Source organism: Oncorhynchus gorbuscha, linkage group LG18 (assembly GCF_021184085.1).
Source record: "Oncorhynchus gorbuscha isolate QuinsamMale2020 ecotype Even-year linkage group LG18, OgorEven_v1.0, whole genome shotgun sequence".
NCBI classification, from domain to species: Eukaryota; Metazoa; Chordata; class Actinopteri; order Salmoniformes; family Salmonidae; genus Oncorhynchus; species Oncorhynchus gorbuscha.
The window spans coordinates 6,932,734-6,959,128 of NC_060190.1; the positions used below are offsets into that span (position 1 = coordinate 6,932,734).

General features: G+C 43.5%; 2 protein-coding genes across 3 annotated transcripts; both read left to right on the forward strand.

The window, feature by feature from the left end:
- Positions 1-2,411: 2,411 nt before the first annotated feature.
- On the forward strand, positions 2,412-5,273 carry LOC124002458 (endoplasmic reticulum resident protein 27-like). Its single transcript, XM_046309865.1, has 6 exons — positions 2,412-2,577; positions 2,872-2,971; positions 3,641-3,784; positions 3,916-4,032; positions 4,268-4,393; positions 4,742-5,273. The coding sequence occupies exons 2-6, from the start codon at positions 2,879-2,881 to the stop codon at positions 4,994-4,996; spliced, it is 735 nt and encodes a 244-aa protein (XP_046165821.1). The 5' UTR covers positions 2,412-2,577; positions 2,872-2,878; the 3' UTR covers positions 4,997-5,273.
- A 16,953-nt stretch (positions 5,274-22,226) lies between these two features.
- LOC124003548 (activating signal cointegrator 1 complex subunit 2 homolog) lies at positions 22,227-23,470 on the forward strand. Of its 2 annotated transcripts, XM_046311893.1 has the most exons (4): positions 22,227-22,493; positions 22,578-23,046; positions 23,127-23,161; positions 23,242-23,470. In XM_046311893.1, exons 1-2 carry the CDS (start codon positions 22,263-22,265, stop codon positions 23,028-23,030), a joined length of 684 nt encoding a protein of 227 aa, XP_046167849.1. In that variant the 5' UTR covers positions 22,227-22,262; the 3' UTR covers positions 23,031-23,046; positions 23,127-23,161; positions 23,242-23,470. The 2 variants fall into 2 exon arrangements, with proteins under 2 accessions (XP_046167849.1, XP_046167848.1); XM_046311892.1 differs by having other exon boundaries at positions 22,227-23,046.
- Positions 23,471-26,395: the final 2,925 nt, after the last annotated feature.

The window sequence follows — 26,395 nt, forward strand, 5'->3', positions numbered from 1 at the left end:
CATGAGGTTTTTATTGGCGACGTTTCAGCCCTTATTCACCAGGTTAGTTATTATCTGATATTAAACACTTGTTCAGAAACATGGGATATGTGTATGTAACTTTCTCCTATATTGATTGGAGAGAGGATGACACAAAAAAGTGCCTGCTTCAGACCCGGTATGAGATATTAAAACTAGAGCATGTTGAGGGATCTTTTAAACTCACACGTTCACATCGCCAAAGGGAGCTAAGACAAGATTGACACATATCACGATACTTGACGTCATCAACCTTCATCATTCAGTTGACATTGCAAGGTATTGCACAACCAACAGATTATACCTACACGTTTACTATACTGGAGTGTAGATACAGGAAGTGACAGTATGTAAGAGGGACATGAAGCACTTGGAATGTGGCAAGCAACACACGCTAGAGTCGTGGACAATATGAAATGAACCATTTTTATTTTCAGGAACAACAATGACCATAGAGACACCTTACCATAGAGACTTGATGTTGAGTTTGTTTTCTTTTTGTTTAACACTTTTTTGGTTACTACATGATTCCATAAGTGTTATTTCAAAGTTTTGATGCCTTCGCTATTATTCTACAATGTACAAAATAGTAAAATAAAAAATAAAAAAAGTCCTTGAATGAGTAGGTGTTGTCTAAACTTTTGACTGGTACGCTATATGTAGATATATTTGTTTTTCATTTTTTTTTAGAGTACATGTTAATTATACAGTTACATTTTTTTAACAATATTATAAACAAGTAAAAATATGATAAAATCATATCTAGTTGTGAGAACTCTACAGGGTCACTTAGGTTATTGCTGATAGGGGATGTCCCACAACTCATCACTAAGGAGGATTGGTCCTTGCTATTCGGGATCTTCCGTATATCCCTACCACACTGAAGTTGACATAAAAAATGGTTAAGGCTATGGTTATGGTTAAGGGAAGTTGCGGTTAAGGTTAGGGTTTAGGGTAGGGATGTCCCAGGGACCCTGGGTTACGCTAACCAAGGAGGATTCCCTTTAGATTGAGGACAGTCCACACCTGGCAAATTGCCCTCGCTATGACAAGTCTTAAGCTGGTTACAAGCTGTTTCTGAAACATCTAGCAGGACTGTGACACAGGTGACTCTGGTATTAGAGGGCAATCTTTTCAAATGTGGGAACTGCTTTCATTTTAATGGAATAATCTCCTCAAAAAATGAAATGTTGGTATTTTTTTAATTAGTCCCAAAAGGCTTTGAATGTCAGCGATCAAATTTTCAAGACATAGGACTTTCAAAAAGATAATTGTAACTTGCCACATCATCATGAGGATGTGTTATGCAAGTTAGTTCAACAGTGGACTAATGTGAAAAATACCAAAAGATCATTTTTGAACGGAGTATCCTTTAAGCCGCTCATTGGTTCATTTTAAATGGCACGTAGTGTACTACACTTTGGGTAGTTTTGGACTCAGACTCTATAATATAGAAAATATATACACCTTAAACAAATTCTCAAATTTTCAGCACACATTTCCTCTTGGAATCCTCAAATTGCTTTTAATTGAAACTTTATTTTAAATAAATAAATCATACTACATATTAAACAATCTAAAATACTTCTCCTGCTTCGTTAATACATCTTCCAAAGATAAACATGTTACATAAAGGTTTGGTTTGTTGCGTGTCCGTTGGACACTAAAATAGCTGGTTGGCTTATTCTCTAGGGTCAGTCAGCCCAAACAGCTGCCTGTTGCGTGCCACCACTATGGCCAGACCAGTGTCATCGGTAGGTATAAACACCCTGCTGATTCAGAGTGCAGTGTGGTCAAGTCACCACAGGAGGGAGGGCCACATCCAACCCTGCATTAGATTGAACGGCATGCACGCATGCATACAAATCGAATTCCTATAAAGTGGCATTGCTCTGTCAGAAAAGTAATGCTGTCATTTAGGTGAACAGCAGGACATTACAGAATGAGAAGGGAAAAAGGGATAAAGAAAATATATGCCCACTTCAAGTTGACTAGACCATTTAGATACTACAGATATTTATGTACCGAACAATCAGGATTATACTAGAGATATACATCCTTGTTGAGTGAGGTGTCTGTATAGGCTGAAAATATGTGTCAGATTTGACTGCCTGGGATTTTTTCATATTGAGATTCTGAAGAAAAAAACAAAAACATTTTGCATGTGTATCCTCAGGTTAGGAGGTACATCCTTAGTCATACGTGTGTGTATGCCCGCCCGCCCACCCAGCCACACTCATGAACTGACACGGTGACACGTAGTCCAACACTCGCTGAACTTAACCTACCAATAACACCTGTCAGCTTCTCATACAGGCACCAATCAGCAGCACGAGGAAACGGCCATGTGGCAGACCCTGAGGTACAGAGGGACGGAAGGAGGGACACGACGGACACATGGACAGACGGACACAGACCTAAAACTCAACCGCCCGGCATAGAATCAAAAACGGACAAACTTCTCTGAGGCCCTTCGTTGTCTACAGCCTGCCGATAAAGTTATGGCACCGCTGCTCTCTCTGATTCTCTCCCTCCTGGCCGCCTCAGTCACAGCTGAAGGTGAGAATCTCTTTGCCTTTGGTCACGTACATGTTTTTAGAATTCCTAGACGTCTATCTTTTTAGTCTTCATTTCCTGTTTCTTTTTCTTTAAAGTCCTTCCTGAATGGTGTGATATTCTCTTCTATCTTTCTGACGTCTATGTTACGATATGCACACCAGTATACCCCTTAGAATATATATGCCCAATACTTTGCTTCATTCTAAATGGTATGCTGAAATTGACATTGGGATTGAGCCTATGACTGGTTTCCTGAGATTGATTGATGGATTTTTCCTCTCCGTGTTTCTAAAGAGATGGAATGGTGGACAGCGCCCTCCCAACCCTGAGTGATGTCACTGCAGCCGAGGCCTTCATCGAAGCCTCTGAGGTGGTCGTCAGCGGGTTCTTTGAGGTCAGACAGGAAACAAGCGTGGGAAGGGCAGGATGGGAGGGGAGGGAGGGAAATGTAACGCAGATTTTTAGCATCGTTGGCTAGACGCTACACCACTAACGTGCGGCCGGATGGGGCCAGCCAGATATAAACCATAACTCAGATTTGAGACGAGAAAAAAAAAACATGCATTCCTTCCTGTGCACTTTTGACTGTTCGTAGCTACAGTCCCAGCTGCTGTCAGGTTTGGTGAGAAACTATTTCCTGTGGCTGGCCACACACTTGGCACATGAAGTGACTAGCTGGCGCTGCCTTGAGGATAGTAGGCGGCCGTCCCAGAGTGTCAAGTGGCGTAAATGGTGGACTGCCATGTACCTGCTGGGGACCAAAATATTATTTCAAGACATTCTTTGAGGATGATTGTATGACAAATACAAGGGACCTAAATATTATTCACTGAAATTCACATGGGCTAAGTGGCAATTTGAATCTCAAAAACAGACTTCAATAGTATATCACTGTAGTGAGTGTCATTAGACTTAAACATTCTCTCTACCTCTCTGTCTGCCCCCTCTCTGCCCTCCCTTCTCTCTCTCTCTCTCTCTCTCTCTCTCTCTCTCTCTCTCTCTCTCTCTCTCTCTCTCTCTCTCTCTCTCTCTCTCTCTCTCTCTCTCTCTCTCTTTCTATCAGACTCCCTCAGATGAGACTTTTGGCTACAAGGAGTTTGTGGAGGCAGCTAGGTCTGTGAAGCATATCCCTGTGGCTCTGTGCAGCGATAAGGAGGCATGGGCCAAACTCGGCATCGCGTCTGACACGGTCGCCATCTTCAGAAAAGTAAACCACTACACCACACCTTTCACTTTGTCCATCAGAAATCACCTGCTTGACTCCCGTTACAACTACTTTGACAACAAATTTACAAGAAAAGATCAATTGAAAAATGTGATTTATGTGTGTGTGTTCAGGCAGATAACCACCAAGACAACCTTCAGCTCTCTGAGACCAAGAAAGTGGAGGCGGACGGCCTTGCTCGCTTTATCACCATGAACGAGCTTCGCTACATCACCGAGTACAACCAAGTGGTAGTCACTGACCACAGCACTGTTCATCTACACCTTACACACTACTCTATACAACAGCACCTATTAACAGTTATACCAGCCTTGTTATGATTACATCTTGCCAGCACATCTTTGTATTATTAGCCTTTCATGTTCAGTCATATAACCAGACTACACCTACAGACAGTTAATGTACTAGCACATGCCTATTTTGATATCTATTTCCTATAGCTCTCTCACTCTCCTCTCCTCTCAGACAGCAGTGGGTCTGTTCCAGTCTGAGGTGAAGGCACACCTCCTGCTCTTCATCAACAGGGGGAGTGGTGACTATAAAGTACTCAAGGACCGACTAGGAGCTCTGGCCCCAGAATTTGTTGGGAAGGTGAGAGCAGGCAAGCAGCAACTGGACCTGAAAAGAGCGACTCAACAAAACCTCTGTTATATCGGCCATTTGATTCAAATCTTGAGATAATGTCCCTAATCCCCTATTTGGAATTGGCTCTTTTGAATCAACTATTTCATTGAATCTTGAATTTAATTTGCAAATTGGATCAATGGAGTCCGATGTTTTGAGTCCCAGAATCTCAATGTACTGTATATTTTATATAGTTCACTACTTTTGACATTGGTCTCGTCCAATAAAATCACAGATTTTAGTATTAGTTTCTGTTGCCAAACGTATTTGCTACAGTGTGCTCTACTGAACATTACCATGATTTCTTTGTCACAGTTCCTGTTTGTGCTGGTACACGGGGTGAAGTCCAATGAGAAATCTCTGGGCTACTTCAGCCTGACGTCACGTGACCTTCCCCGCGTGGGCATTTATGACGAAGACTCAGATATGAAGTGGCTCATGCCCGAGGGAGAGATCTCTACCGAGCGTGTGCAGGAATTCTGCCAGTCATTCATACAAGGCGATCTCAAGGTCAGAGGTCAAAACAGACCTGAGTTCAAATATTATTGGTTCTCTTTCAAATGCCTTTGAAGGTTGATTGAGCCTGCCTAGATTGCCAGATTGACAGGGTTTGCACTTTTTGGACTATTTTATTGGTTCCATTCTGACAGGCAAGCTCAATTAAGAGCAGGCAAATAAGTATTGGAAAGAAAACGAATACTATTAGAACCTATATCTATGGCGCAGTATACGTTTCAGTGGCTTTGATAATATGTAGAAAGCAGCAATAAATTATACTGAGTGGCCTCCATTTAATGTATCTATATTGCTTCTCAAAATCTTTTTAGGAGGTGAAGCAGGCAGGAGAACCTCATCCTAAAACTGAGTTGTAAAATAAACAAATACATTAATGTAAATAATTAGCTTTGTGACAATTATTGTGTCTGTTTTGGAGTCCGTATTGTTTTCTGCCTGAATCTTGTGTAGGCTGTGTGTGTGCGCTCTGGTGGGCATGGTGTGTCTTTATGTGAGGGAAAGTCTGCTACTCACCACTGAGATTTTAGCCTAGTTTGTCAGCGTTGGCACTGATCTGATGGTTACAATCACAACAAACTGACCTCAGTAGACTAATAGGGCCTGGGGGGTCTAACAGAGAAAGAATAATTGAAATTTGTCTTCAGAAAAAATAACAGTTGAGGATTTCAAATGCAATCGCAAAGAAACAATACAATGCAAAATATTACAATACATTTTGTGTATTTTCATGCAAATGCTATATTTAAGTGCAGACCTGTGTTCAAATACATGTACAGTATATTTGAGTGTCTGGTATATATAAAAAACTTTTTTCAAATACACAACCCAAAACAATAACTTTTATTTCCGTATTTGAATGGTTATTTGTAAAAACCAAAAGTCTGCCAAATTGTATTATTTGACAGTATTTTCAAATTCTTATGTAAATTCATGAGAGTGTATTTGAGTTTTTCAAAAGATTTAAGTGTATTTCCAAGTACATACAAAAATTAAACTGCTTATCCTTTCAAATAAAAGATCAGAATACTTACTTCGAATGTATGAGCAATTAATTGAACTATTAAAAATTATGTGAACCGTTTGGAATAACCTGGATGTCTGCATAAATTGGTCATACAATTTGATCTGATCTTCATCTAAGTCACAACAACAGACAAACAAAGTCTGTTTAAACTAACAACGCAAAAAATTATCCGTTTTCATGTCTTTATTGAACTCACCATGTAAACATTCAAAGTGCAGGGTGGGAAAAGTATGTGAAACTTTGGATTTAATAACTGGTTGACCCTCCTTTGGCAGCAATAAACTCAACCAAACGTTTTCTGTAGTTGCGGATCAGACCTGCACAGCGGTCAGGAGGAATTTTGGACCATTAATCTTTACAAAACTGTTTCAGTTCAGCAATATTCATAGGATGTCTGGTGTGAACCGCTCTCGAGGTCATGCCACATAATCTAAATCGGGTTAAGGTCAGGACTCTGACTGGGCCACTCCAGAAGGCCTGTTTTCTTCTGTTGAAGCCATTCTGTTGTTGATTTACTTGTGTTTTGGGTCATTGTCCTGTTGCATCGCCCAACTTCTGTTGAGCTTCAATTGCAGGACAGATAGCCTTACATTCTTCTGCAAAATGTCTTGATAACCTTGGGAATTAATTTTTCTGTCAATGATAGCCAGTTGTCCAGGCCCTGAGGCAGCAAAACAGGGCCAAACCATGATGCTCTCTCCACCATACTTTGCAGTTGGGATGAGGTTTGATGTTGGTGTGCTGTGCCTTTTTTTCTCCACACATAGTGTTGTGTGTTCCTTCTAAACAAATCGACTTTGGTTTGACTCCTGACTCCAATTAGCTTTTGGAAAAGTCAACAGCCTAGGGGTTCAAATACTTTTTTCAACCTACACTGTGAATGTTTAAATGATGTATTTAATATAGACATGAAAAATACAATAATTTGTGTGTTTGTCTATTGATGTGACTAAGATGAAGATCAGATACAATTTTATGACTAATTTACCCAGGAATTGAGGTAATTCCGAAGGGTTCACATACTTTTTCTTGCCGCTGTAGTATTTAAACCCAGATCTGATTAAGTTGCATACAGTTGAAGTCGGAAGTTTACATACACCTTAGCCAAATAAGTAAAAAATAAGTAAAAAATCCCTGTTTCAGGTCAGTTAGGATCACCACTTTATTTTAAGAATGTGAAATGTCAGAATAATAGTAGAGAAAATGATTTTTTTCAGCTTTTATTTCCTTTACCACATTCCCAGTGGGTCAGAAGTTTACATACACTCAATTAGTATTTGGTAACATTGCCTTTACATTTTTTAACTTGGGTCAATTGTTTCAGGTAGCCTTCCACAAGCTTCCCACAATAAGTTGGGTGAATTTTGGCCCATTCCTCCTGACAGAGCTGGTGTAACTGATTCAGGTTGTCAGGCCTCCTTGCTTGCGCGTGCTTCTTCAGTTCTGCCCACAAATCTTCTATAGGATTGAGGTTAGGGCTTTGTGATGGCCACTCCAATACCTTGTCTTTGTTGTCCTTAAGCCATTTTGCCACAACTTTGGAAGTATACTTGGGGTCATTGTCCATTTGGAAGACCCATTTGCGACCAAGCTTTAACTTCTTGACTGATGTCTTGAGATGTTGCTTCAATATATCCACATAATTTTTCTTTCTCATCATGCCATCTATTTTGTGAAGTGCACCAGTCCCTCATGCAGCAAAGCACCCCTACAACATGGTACTGCTGCCACCACCGTGCTTCATGGTTGGGATGGTGTACTTCGGCTTGCAAGCCTCCCCCTTTTTACTCTAAACATGACGATGGTCATTATGGCCAAACAGTTCTATTTTTGTTTCATCAGACCAGAGGACATTTCTCCAAAAAGTATGATCTTTGTCCCCATGTGCAGTTGCAAACCGTAGTCTGTATTTTTTAATGGCAGTTTTGGAGCAGTGGCTTCTTCCTTGCTGAGCGGCCTTTCAGGTTATGTCGATATAGGACTCCTCCAGCATCTTCACAAGGTCTATTGCTGTTGTTCTGGGATTGATTTGCACCTTTCGCACCAAAGTACGTTCATCTCTAGGAGACAGAACGTGTCTCCTTCCTGAGTGGTATGACCGCTGTGTGGTCCCATGGTGTTTATGCTTGCGAACTATTGTTTGTACAGATGAATGTGGTACCTTCAGGTGTTTGGAAATTGCTCCCAAGGATGAACTAGACTTTTGGAGGTCTACAACTTTTTTTTCTGAGGTCAAAGAGACACTGAGTTTGAAGGTAGGCCTTGAAATACATCCACAGGTACACCTCCAATTGAATCAAATTATGTCAATTAGCCCATCAGAAGCTTCTAAAGCCATGACATCATTTTCTGGAATTTTCTAAGCTGTTTAAAGGCACAGTCAACTTAGTGTATGTAAACTTCTGACGCACTGGAATTGTGATACAGTGAATTATAAGTTAAATAATCTGTAAACAATTGTTGGAAAAATGACTTGTGTCATGCACAAAGTAGATGTCCTAAATATGTGGAGTGGTTGAAAAACAAGTTTTAATGACTTCCGACTTCAACTGTCCATGAAAGATCCAGTTACAGTAGGCCAGCCTACAGCAGTGGAAGAGGGGAGTGAGTGCAGATTTCTAGACATTAAGGGCCGTACAATAAAGTACAGAAGGATTGGAGCACTCGGGGTGAATATAAAAGACCAGAAAAAAAGAACAGATTGTCTGCCTGCTGCGCTGAAAGAAACAGGAGAAGAAAACAACACACTCCAAAGAGAAAGACAAGTTGAATGGTTGATCCAAATAAATTCCTTAAAAACGGGATGGGAAGTTTCAAGGCTAAGACTTGGAATCAAGGATAATTAGTAGGGATGGAGTGCCAAGCGGAAACATCAGACGGAAAAGGGAAACCACTATTTGGCAGATGTTGAGATTGAAAGGGCTGGAGATATATACATAGCTACAGTGTCTAAACAGCTGCATTCAAGTGTCTGTCTTTGTGGATGTGTACTGCAATCAAAGTTGAGACAACATTGGAAAAAATGCATCCACAAAGGAGGGTAGACGGTCAGAGGATGAGGAGATGGGTTGTTGTCTTGTTTTATTTCATCCACATGAGGGAGACATTTTATGGAGATAGTGGGAACCTTCGAGCTGATCACTATTGTCAAGTCGGGGACAATTGTTGGTCACCGCCTTTCAAAGTGTGTTGCATTCTGGGGATTAAACTTTTCTGACGTGGGTCTATATGTCGACTGCATGAACTTGACAAAAATCATGTGATCATTTAATAAAGGTTATAAAGATTTGACTCCAAGTTTCTGCAGTTGCTCTTCACCAACTTCCTCCTGCATTGTGGGTGGCTCTATTGTCAACCAATCATTAGTGTTTTTGTTTAACCCACGCGAACAAAAACATGACTGAAACAGGAACCAATTTGCTGCAGTTAATGTGTAGCCTACAGTGCATAAATGATGTGATTGAGGCCCTCTCTCATTTATTGATTGTATAATGTAACACAAATTATTTCAGTTTGTGAGTGGGTGTCCTTGCCTCGGCGGAAGCCACAGGCGCCCTTGCCTCGGCGGAAGCCACAGGCGCCCTTGCCTCGGCGGCCACAAGCCACAGGCGCCCTTGCGGCTCGGCGGAAGCCACAGGCGCCCTTGCCTCGGCGGAAGCCACAGGCGCTTGCCTCGGCGGCCACAGGCGCCCTTGCCACAGGCGCCTTGCCTCGGCGGAAGCCACAGGCGCCCTTGCCTCGGCTTGGAAGCCACAGGCGCCCTTGCCTCGGCGGAAGCCACAGGCCTTGAACAGGAGGGCCAACTCCTCAAGCAACATGGATTTTAGCAGCAGTGGTGTTTCTCAGGATTTTGGGTCTGATGGTGACAATGAAAGCACCCAATGTCTCAGCTCCAGCAGCGTTCAAAGCAGCATCGTTGAATAGTCAGTTCTCATCCCAATATATTTACAAATCTGTGTATGAGAATGGCAAAACTGTCTACTCCCAAACCTGCCACACCACTGGGGAGGTTATACCATCTTGATAGCGGAGATACTCTCAAGGACTGTAGTGACGTTGGCATCTCTGAACCAAGCATATCCCCACCTGCTAAAAACTCACAACCTGCTAAAGGAGCCCTGCCACAAGGGAAGTCTACTGGGATGTAATGTGCAACTTTTACACTCACCTGCACTTTGCGTTCTGATTTAGAAATCATTTGTACTAATCATCTATCAACAGAATTGCAATGGTAGATTCATCCTTTAGATGACAAATCCAAGTTGTTGCTGACACTTTCTTTAAGCTTCCACTGTATGCTTTTGCGTCGGCCATGGAGATGCTGCTGCTCATGCGACCCTGCATTACTTGTAAAACAATAAAATATTGTACCTTTAAGTGCTTTCTTGTGTTTTGAAATACTGTGTGTTTAATGTCTACCTTTGGCTAGCTGGTTGAGAACTGTGTTGGTTGCCAGTGCAATTTGTAGTAAGAGGGAATGTTCCTATTCTTTTGGATTTGAAATATAGAATTTATTTTTTTATCTTCGCTGCTCGTTGAAAAATCCCAAGATTGGCTCTACGTAGAAGCCACTGACCATCAATATCCCGTTCGGGATACTGAAGTATTTATTTTGTGTTGACATGTAAAGATCTAATTCTGTTTTACAAAAACCTGAGAACGCTTGTACCCCGGAGATGGGCTACAGTGCCATGTAACCCTCAATTCTGTTTTTGTGGTGAAACGGAGCCTGCGCATTCATCTCATGGTTGTCTGACTCTGTCAAATTCATTTAAAGTGGGCTACTTGCTCAGTTTGATCCACCATAACTGAGCTTAACGGCTACTTTCACCCCTAATTTAGACAAGTTTCTGCTTACTTCCCTTAGGTAGGCCATTTGTCAACTATATTTTAATACATGCAGCTTCTCTTCTGTCATAACTTGTTGCCCCAGAAGACTAAAGTAGTGCTCACATGTCTTACGTTGATAGAATAAATGCATTAGTAATCTAAAAAGGTAAAATGATTTAAGGACCAGGTAGCATGCTAGAACACAATGGAAACATTGGTCCTGTGCCAACTGTCATTTTGACAGATTTTAAGGAAATGGAATGCTGAGAATGCTAACTTCAGTTAGTCTTGGGTGTGTATTGAGTGTGATTGAAATGCTGTCTGCTTGCAAAAGTGTCAAATATGACACATTACATATGCATTTTCCCCGAGAGGCTGATAGAAATATTTATCCACTCCTGTTCCCAAGACAATTTAAAGATTCATTTTGATCATTTCACTGCAACTGAAGTTAATATAAACTCTGCAAAAAAAGAAACGTCCTCTCACTGTCAACTGTTTATTTCCAGCAAACTTTAACGTGTATATATTTGTATGAACATAAGATTCTACAACTGAGACAAACTGAACAAGTTCCACAGACAGACATGACTAACATAAATGGAATTGTGTCCCTGAACAAAGGGAGAGTCAAAATCAAAAGTAATAGTATCTGGTGTGGCCACCTGCTGCATTAAGTACTGTCGTGCATCTCATGGACTGCACCAGATTTGCCCGTCTTGCTGTGAGATGTTACCCCATTCTTCCACCAAGGCACCTGCCAGTTCCTGGAGATTTCTAGGGGGAATTACCCTAGCCCTCACCCTCCGATCCAACTGGTCCCAGATGTGCTCAATCGGATTGGGATCTGGGCTTTTTTTGCCTGCCATGACAGAACACTGACATTCCTGTCTTGCAAAAAATCACGCAGATAACGAGCAGTATGACTGGTGGCATTGTCATGCTGGAGGGTCATGTCAGGATGAGCCTGCAGGAAGGGTACCTCTTAAGGGAGGATGTCTTCCCTGTAACACACAGTATTGAGATTGCCTGCAGTGACAAGCTCAGTCCGACGATGCTGGGACACACCGCCCCAGACCATGACGGACCCTCCACCTCCAAATCGATCCCGCTCCAGAGTACAGGCCTCGGTGTAACACTCATTCCTTCAACGATGAATGCGAATCCGACCATCACCCCTGGTGAGACACAATCGTGACTCGTCAGTGAAGAGCACTATTTGCCAGTCCTGTCTGGTCCATCGACGCTGGGATTGTGCCCATAGGCGATGTTGTTGCCGGTGATGTCTGGTGAGGACCTGCCTTACAACAGGCCTACAAGCCCTCAGTCCAGCCTCAGCCTATTGCGGACAGTCTGAGCACTGATGGAGGGATTGTGCGTTCCTGGTGTTTATTTAAAAAAAAATATTTCACCTTTATTTAACCAGGTAAGCTAGTTGAGAACAAGTTCTCATTTACAACTGCGACCTGGCCAAGATAAAGCAAAGCAGTGCGACACAAACAACACAGAGTTACACATGGAACAAACAAGCGTACAGTCAATAACACAATAGTAAAAAAATAAAGTCTATATACAGTGTGTGCAAATGGCGTGGGGAGGTAAGGCAATAAATAGGCCATAGTAGCGAAGTAATTACAGTTCAGCATATTAACACTGGAGTAATAGATGAGCAGATGGTGATGTGAAAGTAGAAATACTGGTGTGCAAAAGAGCAGAAAATAAAATAAAAACAGTATGGGGATGCGTTTGGTAGATTGGGTGGGCTATTTACAATTGGGCTATGTACACCTGCAGCGATCGGTTAGCTGCTCAGATAGCTGATGTTTAAAGTTAGTGAGGAAAAATAAGTCTCCATCGTCAGTGATTTTTGCAATTCGTTCCAGTCATTGGCAGCAGAGAACTGGAAGGAAAGGCGGCCAAATGAGGTGTGGGCTTTGAGGATAATCAGTGAGATATACCTGTTGGAACGTGTGCTACGGGTGGGTGTTGTTCTCGTGACCATTGAGCTGAGATAAGGCGGAGCATAGACATCTAGATGGCCTGGAGCTAGAGGGTCTGGCGACGAATGTGTAGCGGGGGCCAGCCGACTGGAGCATACAGGTCGCAGTGGTGGGTGGTATAAGGGGCTTTAGTGACAAAACGGATGGCACTGTGATAGACTGCATTCCGTTTGCTGAGTAGAGTATTGGAAGCTATTTTGTAAATGACATCGCTGAAGTCGAGGATCGGTAGCATAGTCAGTTTTACGAGGGTATGTTTGGCGACGTGAGTGAAGGAGGCTTTGTTTGCGAAATGGGAAGCCAATTCTAGATTTAATTTTGGATTGTAGATCCAAAACTCTGGAAGGAGAGTTCTGGAAGGATATAGTTTACAGCCTAGCCAGAAACCTAGGTATTTGTAGTTGTCCACATATTCTAAGTCAGACCCGTCCAGAGTAGTGATGCTAGTCGGGCGGGCGGGTGCGGGCAACGATCGGTTGAAAAGCATTCATTTGGTTTTACTAGCATTTAAGAGCAGTTGGAGGCCATAGAAAGAGTGTTGTATGGCATTGAAGCTCGTTTGGAGGTTAGTTAACACAGTTTCCAAAGAAGGGTGAGATGTATACAGAATGGTGTTGTCTGCGTAGAGGTGGATCAGGGAATCACCCGCAGCAAGAGCGACATCGTTGATATATACAGAGAAAAGAGTCGGCCCGAGAATTGAACCCTGTGGTACCCCCATAGAGACTGCCAGAGGTCCGGACAACAGGCCCTCCGATTTGACACACTGATTTCACACACTTTGTCGACACACTTTGCCTGAGAAGTAGTTGGTGAACCAGGTGAGGCATTCATTTGAGAAACCAAGGCTGTTGAGTCTGCCGATAAGGATACGGTGATTGACAGAGTCGAAAGCCTTGGCCAGGTCGATGAAGACGGCTGCACAGTACTGTCTTTTCTCGATGTCGGTAGTGTCGTGGAGGATCGTTACAAAATATAACACTTACAAGAACATGTGAATTCAATATAGGCTTTTAATACAAACATATCAGAAGCCTAGATGGTCCGCGGAACACACACTTTTCCAGAGCACTGGCTCTGATATATACACATACAACATATGAGTCCATCCCACATGCAAATGAAGTTAGTTCCCTCAGTCCATCTGCCACCATTATCTTTCAATCTGTACTTCCTGCTTGTTCACGCCCAATAACACCCATATCTGCTTTCATTCAAGTTATAATGGTGACAGGACCTCTTCATGTCCCAAAAATAATACATGCCCATCTTATCCTATGGGCCCCTTATGTTTGGCTTGTCCTTATTAGGACTAGTAGACTATGTGTCTCTTCTCTTCATGTCCTAAAAATATATGCCCTATGTCTATAGTCCATCAGCTGGTCATTTGGCTGACCCCCTCCTTTGTATGTCCCTCTGACCTTGGTATTTCCAGCTGTCTTATGCTCTCATGGCCTTACTTTGGCTTCCTGTCCTATACAATAGACAATGCATTTTACCAGAATGGCAAATGCACTCTAAGTGTATATTTCTCTTGTGGTACAGTATTATGTTTCTCCCTATATGTACATCTTGCTCCCACAAATCGAATGCTAATTTAGCACCAAAAACTACACTAAAAGGACATATAGGGTGGAGGCCAATACCAACAGTTGACAAAAACATTAACAAAAATAAAGCTTACAAATCACAGGTTGAACAGACTGGTAATAGGGGTTGCAACAAGGGCGGCGGATAATTTTAGAGGCTCCAGATTGTCTAGGCCAGCTGATTTGTACGGGTCCAGATTTTGTAGCTCTTTCAGAACATCTGCTATCTGGAATTGGGTGAAGGAGAAGCTGGGGAGGCTTGGGCAAGTAGCTGCGGCAAGTAGCTGTGTAACTCTGCAGTTGTTGCTATCCTGTACCTATCCCGCAGGTGTGATCTTCAGATGTGCCGATCCTGTGCAGGTGTTGTTACATGTGGTTTGTCACTGCAAGGACGATCAGCTGTCTGTCCTGTCTCCCTGTAGTGCGGTCTTAAGCGTCTCACAGTACGGACATGGCAATTTATCACCCTGACCCCATCTGCAGTCCTCATGCCTCCTTGCAGCAGGCCTAAGGTACATTCATCCAGATGACCAGGGACCCTGGCCATCAGAGTCAGTAGAAAGGCCTCTTTTAGTGTCCTAAGTTTTCATAACTGTGACCTTATTTGCCTACTGTCTGTAAGCTGTTAGTGTCTTAACGACCGTTCAAGAGGTGCATGTTCATTAATTGTTTATGGTTCATTGAACAAGCATGTGTTTAAACCCTTTACAATGAAGATCTATGAAGTTATTTTGATTTTTACAAATGATCTTTGAAAGACAGGGTCTTGAAAAAGGGACGTTTCTTTTTTTGCTGAGCTTATTACATGTCAAATCAAATCAAATTTTATTTGTCACATACACATGGTTAGCAGATGTTAATGCGAGTGGAGCGAAATGCTTGTGCTTCTAGTTCCGACAATGCAGTAATAACCAACAAGTAATCTAGCTAACAATTCCAAAACTACTACCTTATAGACACAAGTGTAAGGGGATAAGAATATGTACATAAAGATATATGAGTGAGTGATGGTACAGAGCAGCATAGGCAAGATACAGTAGATGGTATTGAGTGCAGTATATACATATGAGATGAGTATGTAAACAAAGTGGCATAGTTAAAGTGGCTAGTGATACATGTATTACATAAAGATGCAGTAGATGATATAGAGTACAGTATATACATATACATATGAGATTAATAATGTAGGGTATGTAAACATTATATTAGGTAGCATTGTTTAAAGTGGCTAGTGATATATTTTACATCATTTCCCATCAATTCCCATTATTATAGTGGCTGGAGTTGAGTCAGTGTGTTGGCAGCAGCCACTCAATGTTAGTGCTGGCGGTTTAACAGTCTGATGGCCTTGAGATAGAAGCTGTTTTTCAGTCTCTCGGCCCCAGCTTTGATGCACCTGTACTGACCTCGCCTTCTAGATGTTAGCGGGGTGAACAGGCAGTGGCTCAGGTGGTTGTTGTGTTTCATGATATTTATGACCTTCCTGTGACATCGGGTGGTGTAGGTGTCCTGGAGGGCAGATAGTTTGCCTCCGGTGATGCGTTGTGCAGACCTCACTACCCTCTGGAGAGCCTTACGGTTGTGGGCGGAGCAGTTGCCGTACCAGGCGGTGATACAGCCCGACAGGATAATCTTGATTGTGCATCTGTAGAAGTTTGTGAGTGCTTTTGGTGACAAGCCGACTTTCTTCAGCCTCCTGAGGTTGCTGCTGCAGCCTCCTGAGGCGCTGTTGCGCCTTCTTCACGATGCTGTCTGTGTGGGTGGACCAATTCAGTTTGTCTGTGATGTGTACGCCGAGGAACTTAAAAACTACCCTCTCCACTACTGTCCCATCAATGTGGATAGGGGGGTGTTCTCTGCTGTTTCCTGAAGTCCACAATCATCTCCTTAGTTTTGTTGACGTTGAGTGTGAGGTTATTTTCCTGACACCACACTCCCAGGGCCCTCACCTCCTCCCTGTAGGCCGTCTCGTCGTTGTTGTTAATCAAGCCTACCACTGTTGTGTCGTCCGCAAACTTGATGATTGAGTTAGAGGCGTGCGTGGCCACGCAGTCGTGGGTGAACAGGGAGTACAGGAGAGGGCTCAGAACGCACCCTTGTGGGGCCCCAGTGTTGAGGATCAGCGGGGTGGAAATGTTGTTGCCTACAATCACCACCAGGGTCTCGAGCTTGATGACGAGCTTGGAGGGCATTATGGGGTTAAATGCCGAGCTGTAGTCGATGAACAGCATTCTCACATAGGTATTCCTCTTGTCCAGATGGGTTAGGGCAGTGTGGTTGAGATTGCATCGTCTGTGGACCTATTTGGGCGGTAAGCAAATTGGAGTGGGTCTAGGGTGTCAGGTAGGGTGGAGGTGATATGGTCCTTGACTAGTCTCTCAAAGCACTTCATGATGACGGAAGTGAGTGCTACGGGGCGGTAGTCGTTTAGCTCAGTTACCTTAGCTTTCTTGGGAACAGGAACAATAGTGGCCCTCTTGAAGCATATGGGAACAACAGACTGGGATAGGGATTGATTGAATATGTCCGTAAACACACCAGCCAGCTGGTCTGTGCATGCTCTGAGGGAGCGGCTGGGGATGCCATCTGGGCCTGCAGCCTTGCGAGGTTTGACACGTTTAAATGTTTTCCTCACGTCGGCTGGGAGTACAGGAAGGGACTGAGCACGCACCCCTGAGGGGCCCCTGTGTTGAGGATCAGTGTGGTGAATGTGTTATTCCCTAATCTTACCACCTTGGAGCGTCCCGTCAGGAAGTCCAGGATCCAGTTAGAGAGGGAGTTGTTTACTCCCAGGGTCCTTAGCTTATTGATGAGCTTTGAGGGCACTATGATGTTGAACGCGAGCTCTAGTCAAAAAATATCAGTGTGGAGTGCAATACAATTGCATCGTATGTGGATCTGTTAGGGCGGTATGCAAATTGGAGTGGGTCTAGGGTTGCTGGGATAATGGTGTTGATGTGAGCCATGACCTGCCTTTCAAAGCACTTCATAGCTACAGACCTGAGTGCTATGGGTCGGTAGTCATTTTGGCAGGTTACCTTAGTGTTCTTGAGCACAGGGACTATGGTGGTCTGCTTAAAACATGTTGGTATTACAGACTCAGACAGGGAGAGGTTAAAAATGTCAGTGAAGACACTTGCCAGTTGGTCAGCACCTGCTCGCAGTACACGTCCAGGTAATTCGTCAAGCCCTGCGGTCTTGTGAATGTTGACCTCTTTAAAGGTCTTTCTCACATCGGCTGCGGAGAGCGTGATCACACAGTCTTCCTGATCAGCTTTTGCTTTCATGCATGCTTCAGTGTTATTTGCCTCGAAGCGAGCATAGAAGTAGTTTTGCACGTCTAGTAGGCTCGTGTCACTGGGCAGCTCTCTGCTGTGCTTCCCTTTGTAGTCTGTAAAGGTTCGCAAGCCCTGCCACATCCGACGAGTGTCAGAGCCGGTGTAGTACGATCAATCTTAGTCCTGTATTGCTTGTTTGATGGTTCGTCGGAGGGCATAGCGGGATTTCTTATAAGCTTCCGGGTTAGCGTCCCGCTCTTTGAAAGCGGCACCTCTAGCTTTTGGCTCAGTGCAAATGTTGCCTGTAATCCATGGCTTCTGGTTGGGGTATGTACGTACGGTCACTCTGGGGACGACGTCATTGATGCACTTATTGATGAAGCCAATGACTGATGTGGTGTACTCCTCAATGTCATCGGAGGAATCCCGGAATATATTCCAGTCTGTGCTAGCAAAACAGTCCTGTAGCTTAGCTGCTGCTTCATCTGACCACTTTTTTATTGATCAAGTCACTGGTGTTTCCTGCTTTAATTATTGCTTGTAAGCAGGAATCGGGAAGATTCAATTATGGTCAGATTTGCCAAATGGAGGGTGAGGGAGAGCTTTGTATGCGTCTCTGTGTGTGGAGTAAAGGCGGTCCAGAGTTTTTTTCCCTCTCTGGTTGCACATTTAACATGCTGATAGAAATTTGGTAAGATGTATTCAAGTTTCCATACATTCAAGTCCCCGGCTACTAGGAGCACCGTCTCCCGGTGAGCGTTTTCCTGTTTGCTTATGGCAGAATACAGTTCATTCAATGCGGTCTTAGTGCCAGCCTCAGTCTGTGGTGTAATGTAGACATCTACAAAAAATACAGATGAAAACTCTCTCATAGGTAGATAGTGTGGTCTACAGCTTATCATGAGATATTCTACCTCAAGCTGGCAATAGCTTGAGAATTCCTTAGATATCGTGCACCAGCTGTTATTTACAAAAATACAAAAATACATGAGGTGAGGTGAAAACAAACCTGAGTTCATATAGCTTTGGTTTTCTTTCAAATGCCTTTGAGGGATGATTGAGCCTGCCCGGAGTGACAGATAAACTCTCAATTAAGAGCAGGTTAAAAAGTATTTGAAAGAAACAAATACATTTTGAACCCATGTCTATGGAGCAGTATACGTTTAAGTGGCTTTGATAATATATAGAAAGCAGCAGTGAACTATACTGAGTTGCCTCTATATACTCTATCTACATTGCTTCTCAAATACTTTTTTCTTCATTTTAGGAGGTGAAGCAGGCACTAGTACCTGATCCTAAAACTGAGTTGAAAAACAAAGAAATAAATGAATGTAAATAATAATTGTGTCTGTTTTGGAGTCCGTATTGATTTCTGCCTGAATCTGATGTAGGCTATGTGTGTGCTCTGGTGGGCATGGTGTGTCTTTATGTGAGGACTGCCATCTGCAAGTTGACAACAGCTCAGTGGCTACTCACCACTGAGATTTTGGATCTGATGGTTACAATCGCAACTGATTGACCTCAGTAGACTAATAGGGCCTGGAGGGTCTAACAGAGAAAGAAGAATTGGAATCTGTCTTCAGAAAAAATAACAGTTGAGGATTTCAAACGCAAAGAAACAACAAATACAATGGAATGTGATACAGTATAATACAATATATATCTGTGTATTTTCATGCAAATGCTACATTTAAGTGCAGACCTGTATTCAAAAACATGTGTATTTCAGTATCTGAGTTATAATATCTGGGTTATAATACAAATGGTATTATTTGACAGTATTTTCAAATACTTATGTAATACATTAGAGTGAAAAATAGTGTGTGATTTTGAGTTTTTCAAACACTTTCCAAGTGTATTTCCAAATACATAACATTTAACTACTTATCTTTTCAAATAAAAGATCAGAATACTTACTTTGAATGTATGTGAAATTAATAGAAATATTTTATATAGTATTTGAACCCGGTCTGATTTAAGTGACATACATTTGCCTTCCAGTTACAGGGGAGTTAGTGCAGATTTCTAGACATTAAGGGCCGTACAATAAAGTACAGAAGGATTGGAGCACTCGGGGTGAATATAAAAGACCAGAATAAAGAACAGATTGTCTGCCTGCTGTGCTGAAAGAAACAGGAGAAGAAAAGGACATTGGAATTTTCAAGGCACAGACTTTGAATCAAGTATAATTATCAGAGATGGAATGCAAGCGGAAACATCAGTCGGAATAGGAAAAACACTTTGGCAGATTTAAGGGGGCTGGAGATATATGCATAGCTATCTAAACAGTTGCATTCGAGTTTATGTGTTTGTGGATGTGTACTGCAATCAAAGTTGAGACAACATTGGAAAAAAAAGCTTCCACAAAGGAGGGTAGACGGTCAGAGGATGAGGAGATGGGTTGTTGTCATGTGTTTTATTTCATCCACATGAGGGAGACATTTTATGGAGATAGTGGGCACCTTCGAGCTGATCACTATTGTCAAGTCGGTGACAATTGTTGGTCACCGCCTTTCAAAGTGTTTTGCGTTCTGGGGATAAGACATTTACCACGTGAGTTGAATTTACCACGTGTTGAATACCCTAAATTATGTTAATAATGAATGATATGATTTGATCTTTGATTATGAATTTGATTGGATACATGGTATTTGTTTCCTTTGTGATGCAGCACAGACTACTCAGTAAATATACCACTTTATGGTAAAAGGAATTCCTGCCTCAGTCTCATCCATTCCTCTGTCACCTGACACGTGACCACCTGTTCACCTTCACTGTCAGTCATCCTACCTGTCCAGCTACCCACACAGATTCCACCCACACATCTTTCAATGTTGACTGCATGAACTTTACAAAAATCTGCAGAATCTCCAAGTTTCTGCAATTGCTCTTCACCAACTTCATCCTGCAGCCATCACCTGTCATGTGGGGTCTCCATTGTCACCCAATCATTATTGTTTTTGTTTAACCCACGCGAACAAGAACATTACATTTACATTTACATTTAAGTCATTTAGCAGACACTCTTATCCAGAGCGACTTACAAATTGGTGCATTCACCTTACGACATCCAGTGGAACAGCCACTTTACAATAGTGCATCTAAATCTTTTAAGGGGGGGGGGGGTAGAAGGATTACTTGCAAGCGCAGCTGACCGAAGAGCAACGGAAACATCTGGCAGCCATCCTGCAAAAGCAACTGGCCCCAATGCCCCAGGCACCTCAGAAAATGTGGTATCCAGCTCAAATGCCCCAGCAGGAAAAGCAACCGGCCGCCATGACCCAACAGCAGACGCTACCGGCCAGTTATCCTAAGCAGCCTCAAGCAATGTTGTATCCAGCTCAAATACCCCAGAAGCAACCAGTTACTGGACTTCAGCATCAGAAGGAGCAGGCCTCCATACCCCAGCTACCTCAGCAAGTGTGGTATCCAGTTATAATGCCTCAGCAGCAAAAGCAACCAGCTACTGGTCCTCAGCAGCAGACGGAACTGACCACCATGCCCCAGAAGCAACCGGCTCCAATGCCTATACCGCAGAAACAACCAACAGCTATGCCCCAGAAAGCATGGTATCCAGCTCAAATGCAGCAAAAGCAACCGGCCACCATGCACCAGCATGTGTGGCATCCAGCTCAATTTCCCCAGCAGCAAAAGCAACCGGCTACTGAACCTCAGCAGCAGAAGGAACCGGCCTCACTAACCCAGCAAACTCAGCAAGTGTTGCATCCAGCTCAAATGCTGCTGAAGCAACTGACTGCCATGCCCCAGCAAGTGTTGTATCCAGCTAAGCCCCAGAAGCAACTGGCCCCTGATCCTCAGGAGCAGATTGAACTGACCGCCATGCCCCAGCAACCTCAGCAAGTGTGGTATCCAGCTAAAATGCCCCAGAACCAACCAACCACTGAACCCCAGCAGCAGAAGGAACCGGCCACCATGCCCCAGCAGCAGAAACAACTGGCCACCATGCTGCAGAAGCAACCAGCCCCAATGCCTCAACTGCAGAAGGAACTGACCCCCAATCCACCACAACTGTGGCAATCCGCTCAAATGCCCCAGAAGCAACCAACCGCTGAACCTCAGTGGCATCCAGCCAAATTTCCCCAGGAGCAACCCGTCCCTATGCGTCAACTGCAGAAGGAACTGACCCCCATTCCACCACAACTGTGGCAATCCGCTCAAATTCCCCAGCAGCATAAGCAACCGGCTGCCAAGCTTCAGAAAGTGTGGCAACTGGCCCCCATTCCCCAGCAGCCTCATGACGTGTGGTATCCAGCTAAAATGGTCCAGAAGCAACAAGCAGCTGCAACTCTGCAGCAGAAGGAACTGACCACCATGCCCCAGCAGCAGAAACAACTGGCCCTAATGCTTTTACCGCAGAAGGAACTGACCGCCATACATCAGCAACCTCAGCAAGTGTGGTATCCAGCTAAAATGCCCCAGAACCAACCAACCACTGAACCCCAGCAGCAGAAGGAACCGGCCACCATGCCCCAGCAGCAGAAACAACTGGCCACCATGCTGCAGAAGCAACCAGCCCCAATGCCTCAACCGCAGAAGGAACTGACCCCCAATCCACCACAACTGTGGCAATCCGCTCAAATGCCCCAGCAACATAAGCAACCGGCTGCCATGCTTCAGCAAGTGTGGCATCGGGCACAGAAGCAACCGGCCCCTATGCCCCAGCAGCCTCACGACGTGTGGTATCCAGCTAAAATGGTCCAGAAGCAAGTCTCTGCGGTGACCGCCATGCCGCATACGCATCAGAAAGTATGGCATCCAGCTGAATTTCCCCAGCAGCAGAAGCAACCGGCCTCCACGCCTCTACCGCAGGAGCAACCGACCGCCGTACCCCAGCAAGTGTGGTATCCAGCTCAAATGTCACGGCAGCAACCGGCCTCCACGCCTCTACCGCAGAAGCAACTGTCCGACGTGCCTCAGCAAGAGTGGCAACCAGCTCAAATACCGCAGAAGCAACCGGCTGCTGAACCGCAGCAGAACGAACCGGCCACCATACCCCAGCAAGTGGGGTATCCAGCTCAAATGTCCCAGCAGCGGAAGCAACACACTGCCATGCCACAGCACCAGCTGACCCCCATGCCTCAGCAATTATGGCATGTAGCACAAATGCCCCAGAAGCAACTGGCCCCAATGTCTCAGCAGAATCACTACGAAAGCACTGAAGATGGTGCCTCTAGTAGCACTCAGGCCAGCATCGTTGAACAGTCTGGTGTCATCCCAATCTATTCCTACAGTTCCAAATCGCACTACGAGAATGGCAGGACTGTATTCTCCCTAACCCACTACACTCCTAGGGAGGCTATGCCTGTTGATAGTGGAAATGCTCCCAAGGACAGTTTTGTTCACTAGTGAAGGATTCTGCAAGGTAATGGTTCACTTTAACCTGCTCTGAACTTTGCTCTCTGAATTTGAAGTCCTTTGTACTAACCATATGTCTTTCAACAGGAAAATGTAATGGATTCATCCTCTAGAAGCTAATGGTGAGATTTGTTTTTGACATTGGTTACTTAACATTCTGTGTTGCTGACACTGCATTTCTTTCTGCTTTTGGTTCAACCAGGAAGTGTCTGGTGCTCTTGCTACTCCAGCGTGAGGGAGTCCATGAACAGTTCTACTTTCAAAAATGCCTGGTGTCTTTGAAATAATGGTTCTCGTGTCCATTGCTTGCTAATTGAGAACAGGTGGTGTGCAGTCTGTAGTAAAAATGACTGCTCAGTTCATTCTTTGGTTTTCTAATCTTTTACCTTTGCTACTTGTTGTTCAAAATAAAAGCTTGGGGTGAGTTGTCAGACTTTCTTCATATGTTCTTACTTTAGATGTAGGCATGCATTGTATACAGTGAGACTGTCTTCAACCTCAGCAAGCTAGCATATAGGGAATGGTTTTTATATGGTCAAACTATGGCTCATTTAGCTACTAGAATTGAGTGACCATTTGGTTTCAAACATGCATTTGGCCTTATACTATAGCCCATACCACAAATGGCAAAGAGTCAAATCAGTTTAGGAGTGAGTTCCATATCTAGCTGACTCAAATGTTATTTTGTATGCTTCAACCCCTGTTGGCACATCTACCTCCATACTTCTGTTTGTATGGGTTACCCGTCTTACAATTGTGGGGTCATAGAGGGAAACGTAACTATGTTCGGGAGTCAATTTCCCATAATGGTCAGTTTGTAGGCCAAACCGTTCTGAAGCTACAGATGTTTTTGAGACTGCATTTTTGGGGTGTATGACCAACACCACTGTAGCTCGGCCCCTGTCCACCGCAGATGCGTAAGGGCCATTGAGACGCAGCCCATTCAATGTTCTAGCTTCAACTGGATTTTGATGGGTCTTTTACCTTGACTGCCTCAATACTCTTCACCTGTAGCCCATTCCTACTAGTCCATTTATTGTACCACAGGCTCCTATGGAATGGATTCAGTGAATTTGATTTTTACAATGCCTGGAACGCTTTAACCGATCAAGTAACAAATATATTATGTACAGTCTTTAAACATGCACATTTTCTTAACCAATTAGCAATCGAACTGCGTAGTATGAGAATTAGGCCCTTAAATGGATCCATTAAGTTCCAAAGAGGAAGCTGGTAGGCACTAACATGATAGTTTAGCTAGCATAAGATGTCACCCAGGACTTTTGGACAACTTGACATATTTGCCTGTTGTAGTTGACTGTTTGGCCAGACTCATGAACATGAATGAAATTCTATATGCATTGAATTTTCTACAAGTTACACTTTGCTGTTGGACAATCTCTGGTCTAGTGTACGTCAACAGACAACTTCATTTAATTTGTCACAGTGTGGAATTTGTGGACAGGATCTCAATGTGTGTGCAACCTTTGTGCACAACACATTTCTACCGGACCCCTGAGGTTGCCCCTGCAAAAGCCCCTGGCAGGAACTTCATTAGCCTGCATTAAAAAGTGCACTTGATTAAGCTCACCCAGTGCAATGGATAGTTAGATTTCCCTCTATAAAACCATTGAATTGGTCCACGATCCTCTAGACCCAAATTGCTACAGACAAATCTATCCTACCCTGCGTATCTAAGGTCTTTGAAAGCCAAGTCAGAAAACAGATTACCGACCATTTTGAATCCCACGTACCTTCTCCGCTATGCAATCTGTTTTCAGAGCTGGTCATGGGTGCACCTCAGCCATGTTCACTACGCGCTGTGGTTGGTTTCCTCTTCCAGGTTTTACAGGTAGCTGTGTTTTAACTGACTAGGATAAAAAACATGTTTAATACTCCTTGGATTTGTTGCCTGTTAATTGGAGGGATAACCTGCTATCCTCCACCTAAAGGTGTGTTTGTATAGCACAAAGTAATTCAGTTAAAATAGCACTTTGTATAGTGCCAATAACTTTATTAATGGAAAAGTTTTGTAGTCTATCCATTATCTTGGTGATGGCACATATTTAACCCTTTATGTATGTTGGCACAACTACCTCCATACTTCCATTAGTTAGTATGGGTTACCTTCAGATGAGTATGTGAAACTTGTTGGGGTCGTAGAGCAAAACGGAACCATGTTTGTGAGTCTCCCCTTTCCATAGTGGTCATAATAGTTTGTAGGCCAAACCGTTCAGACGCCACAGACGCTTTCGTGAGAAGATGGAGTTCAGTTATGTCACATGGTCTGACAAACTCAGCTGTAGCTCGGCCTCGTACACCAGATGCGGAAGGGTGACATGGGCAGGTGGATAAAGTGGATTAAGATGCAGCCCATGCAAAAACCTGATATTTCTAGCTTAAATGTATAGATTTTTGTGGTCGTTTCCTATATTGATTCACATGAGCGTCAATAGGTTTTTAACCTATTGCTCATTCTTCCTGCAAGTGCATTAATCGATCCACAAGGTCTTAAAAAGTGGATTCAGTGTACTTTGATCTTTACAATGCCTGGAACGGTTTAACCTATCAATAAACAAAGATATTTCCAAACAGACAACAGAACGTCAATAAAGCCTCCTTCACTCATGTTGCCAAACACCCTCGTAAAACTGACTATCCTACCGATCCTTGACTTCAGTGATGTCATTTACAAAATAGCCTCCAACACTCTACTCAGACTGCATCCAATTTGCTATCACAGTGCCATCCGTTTTGTCACCAAAGGCTCATATACTACAAACCACTGCGACCTGTATGCTCTAGTTGGCTGGTCCTCGCTACATATTCGTCGCCAAACCCACTGGCTCCAGGTCATCTATAAGTCTTTGCTAGGTATAGCTCCGCCTTATCTCAACTCACTGGTCACCATAGCAACACCCAACCCTAGCACGCGCTCCAGCAGGTATATTTCACTGGTCATCCCCAAAGCCAACACCTCCTTTGGCCACCTTTCCTTCCAGTTCTCTGCTGCCAATGACTGGAACGATTTGCAAAAATCACTGAAATTGGAGACTTATGTCTCCCTCACTAACTTTAAGCATCGGCTGTCAGAGCAGCTTACCGATCGCTGCAGCTGTACACAGCCCATCTGTAAATAGCCCATCCAACCAACTACCTACCTCATCTCCATGTTTGTTTTTGTTTATCTGGTATTTTGCACACCAGTATTTCAACTTGCACATCCTCATCTGCACATATATCACCCCAGTGTAAATTGCTAAATTGTAATTACTTTGTCACTATTGGCCTATTTATTGCCGTACTTCCTTACTTCATTTGCACACACTGTATAAAGATTTTTCTATTGTGTTATT

Coding starts and splice junctions, on each gene's coding strand:
- LOC124003548 (XM_046311892.1), top strand. CDS start 22,263: ATGCCCCAGCAACATAAGCAACCGGCTGCCATGCTTCAGCAAGTGTGG.
- LOC124002458 (XM_046309865.1), top strand. CDS start 2,879: ATGGTGGACAGCGCCCTCCCAACCCTGAGTGATGTCACTGCAGCCGAG. Junction 4,033..4,267: donor TCACCGAGTACAACCAAGTG/GTAGTCACTGAC, acceptor CTCTCCTCTCAG/ACAGCAGTGGGTCTGTTCCA. Junction 4,394..4,741: donor CCCCAGAATTTGTTGGGAAG/GTGAGAGCAGGC, acceptor TCTTTGTCACAG/TTCCTGTTTGTGCTGGTACA.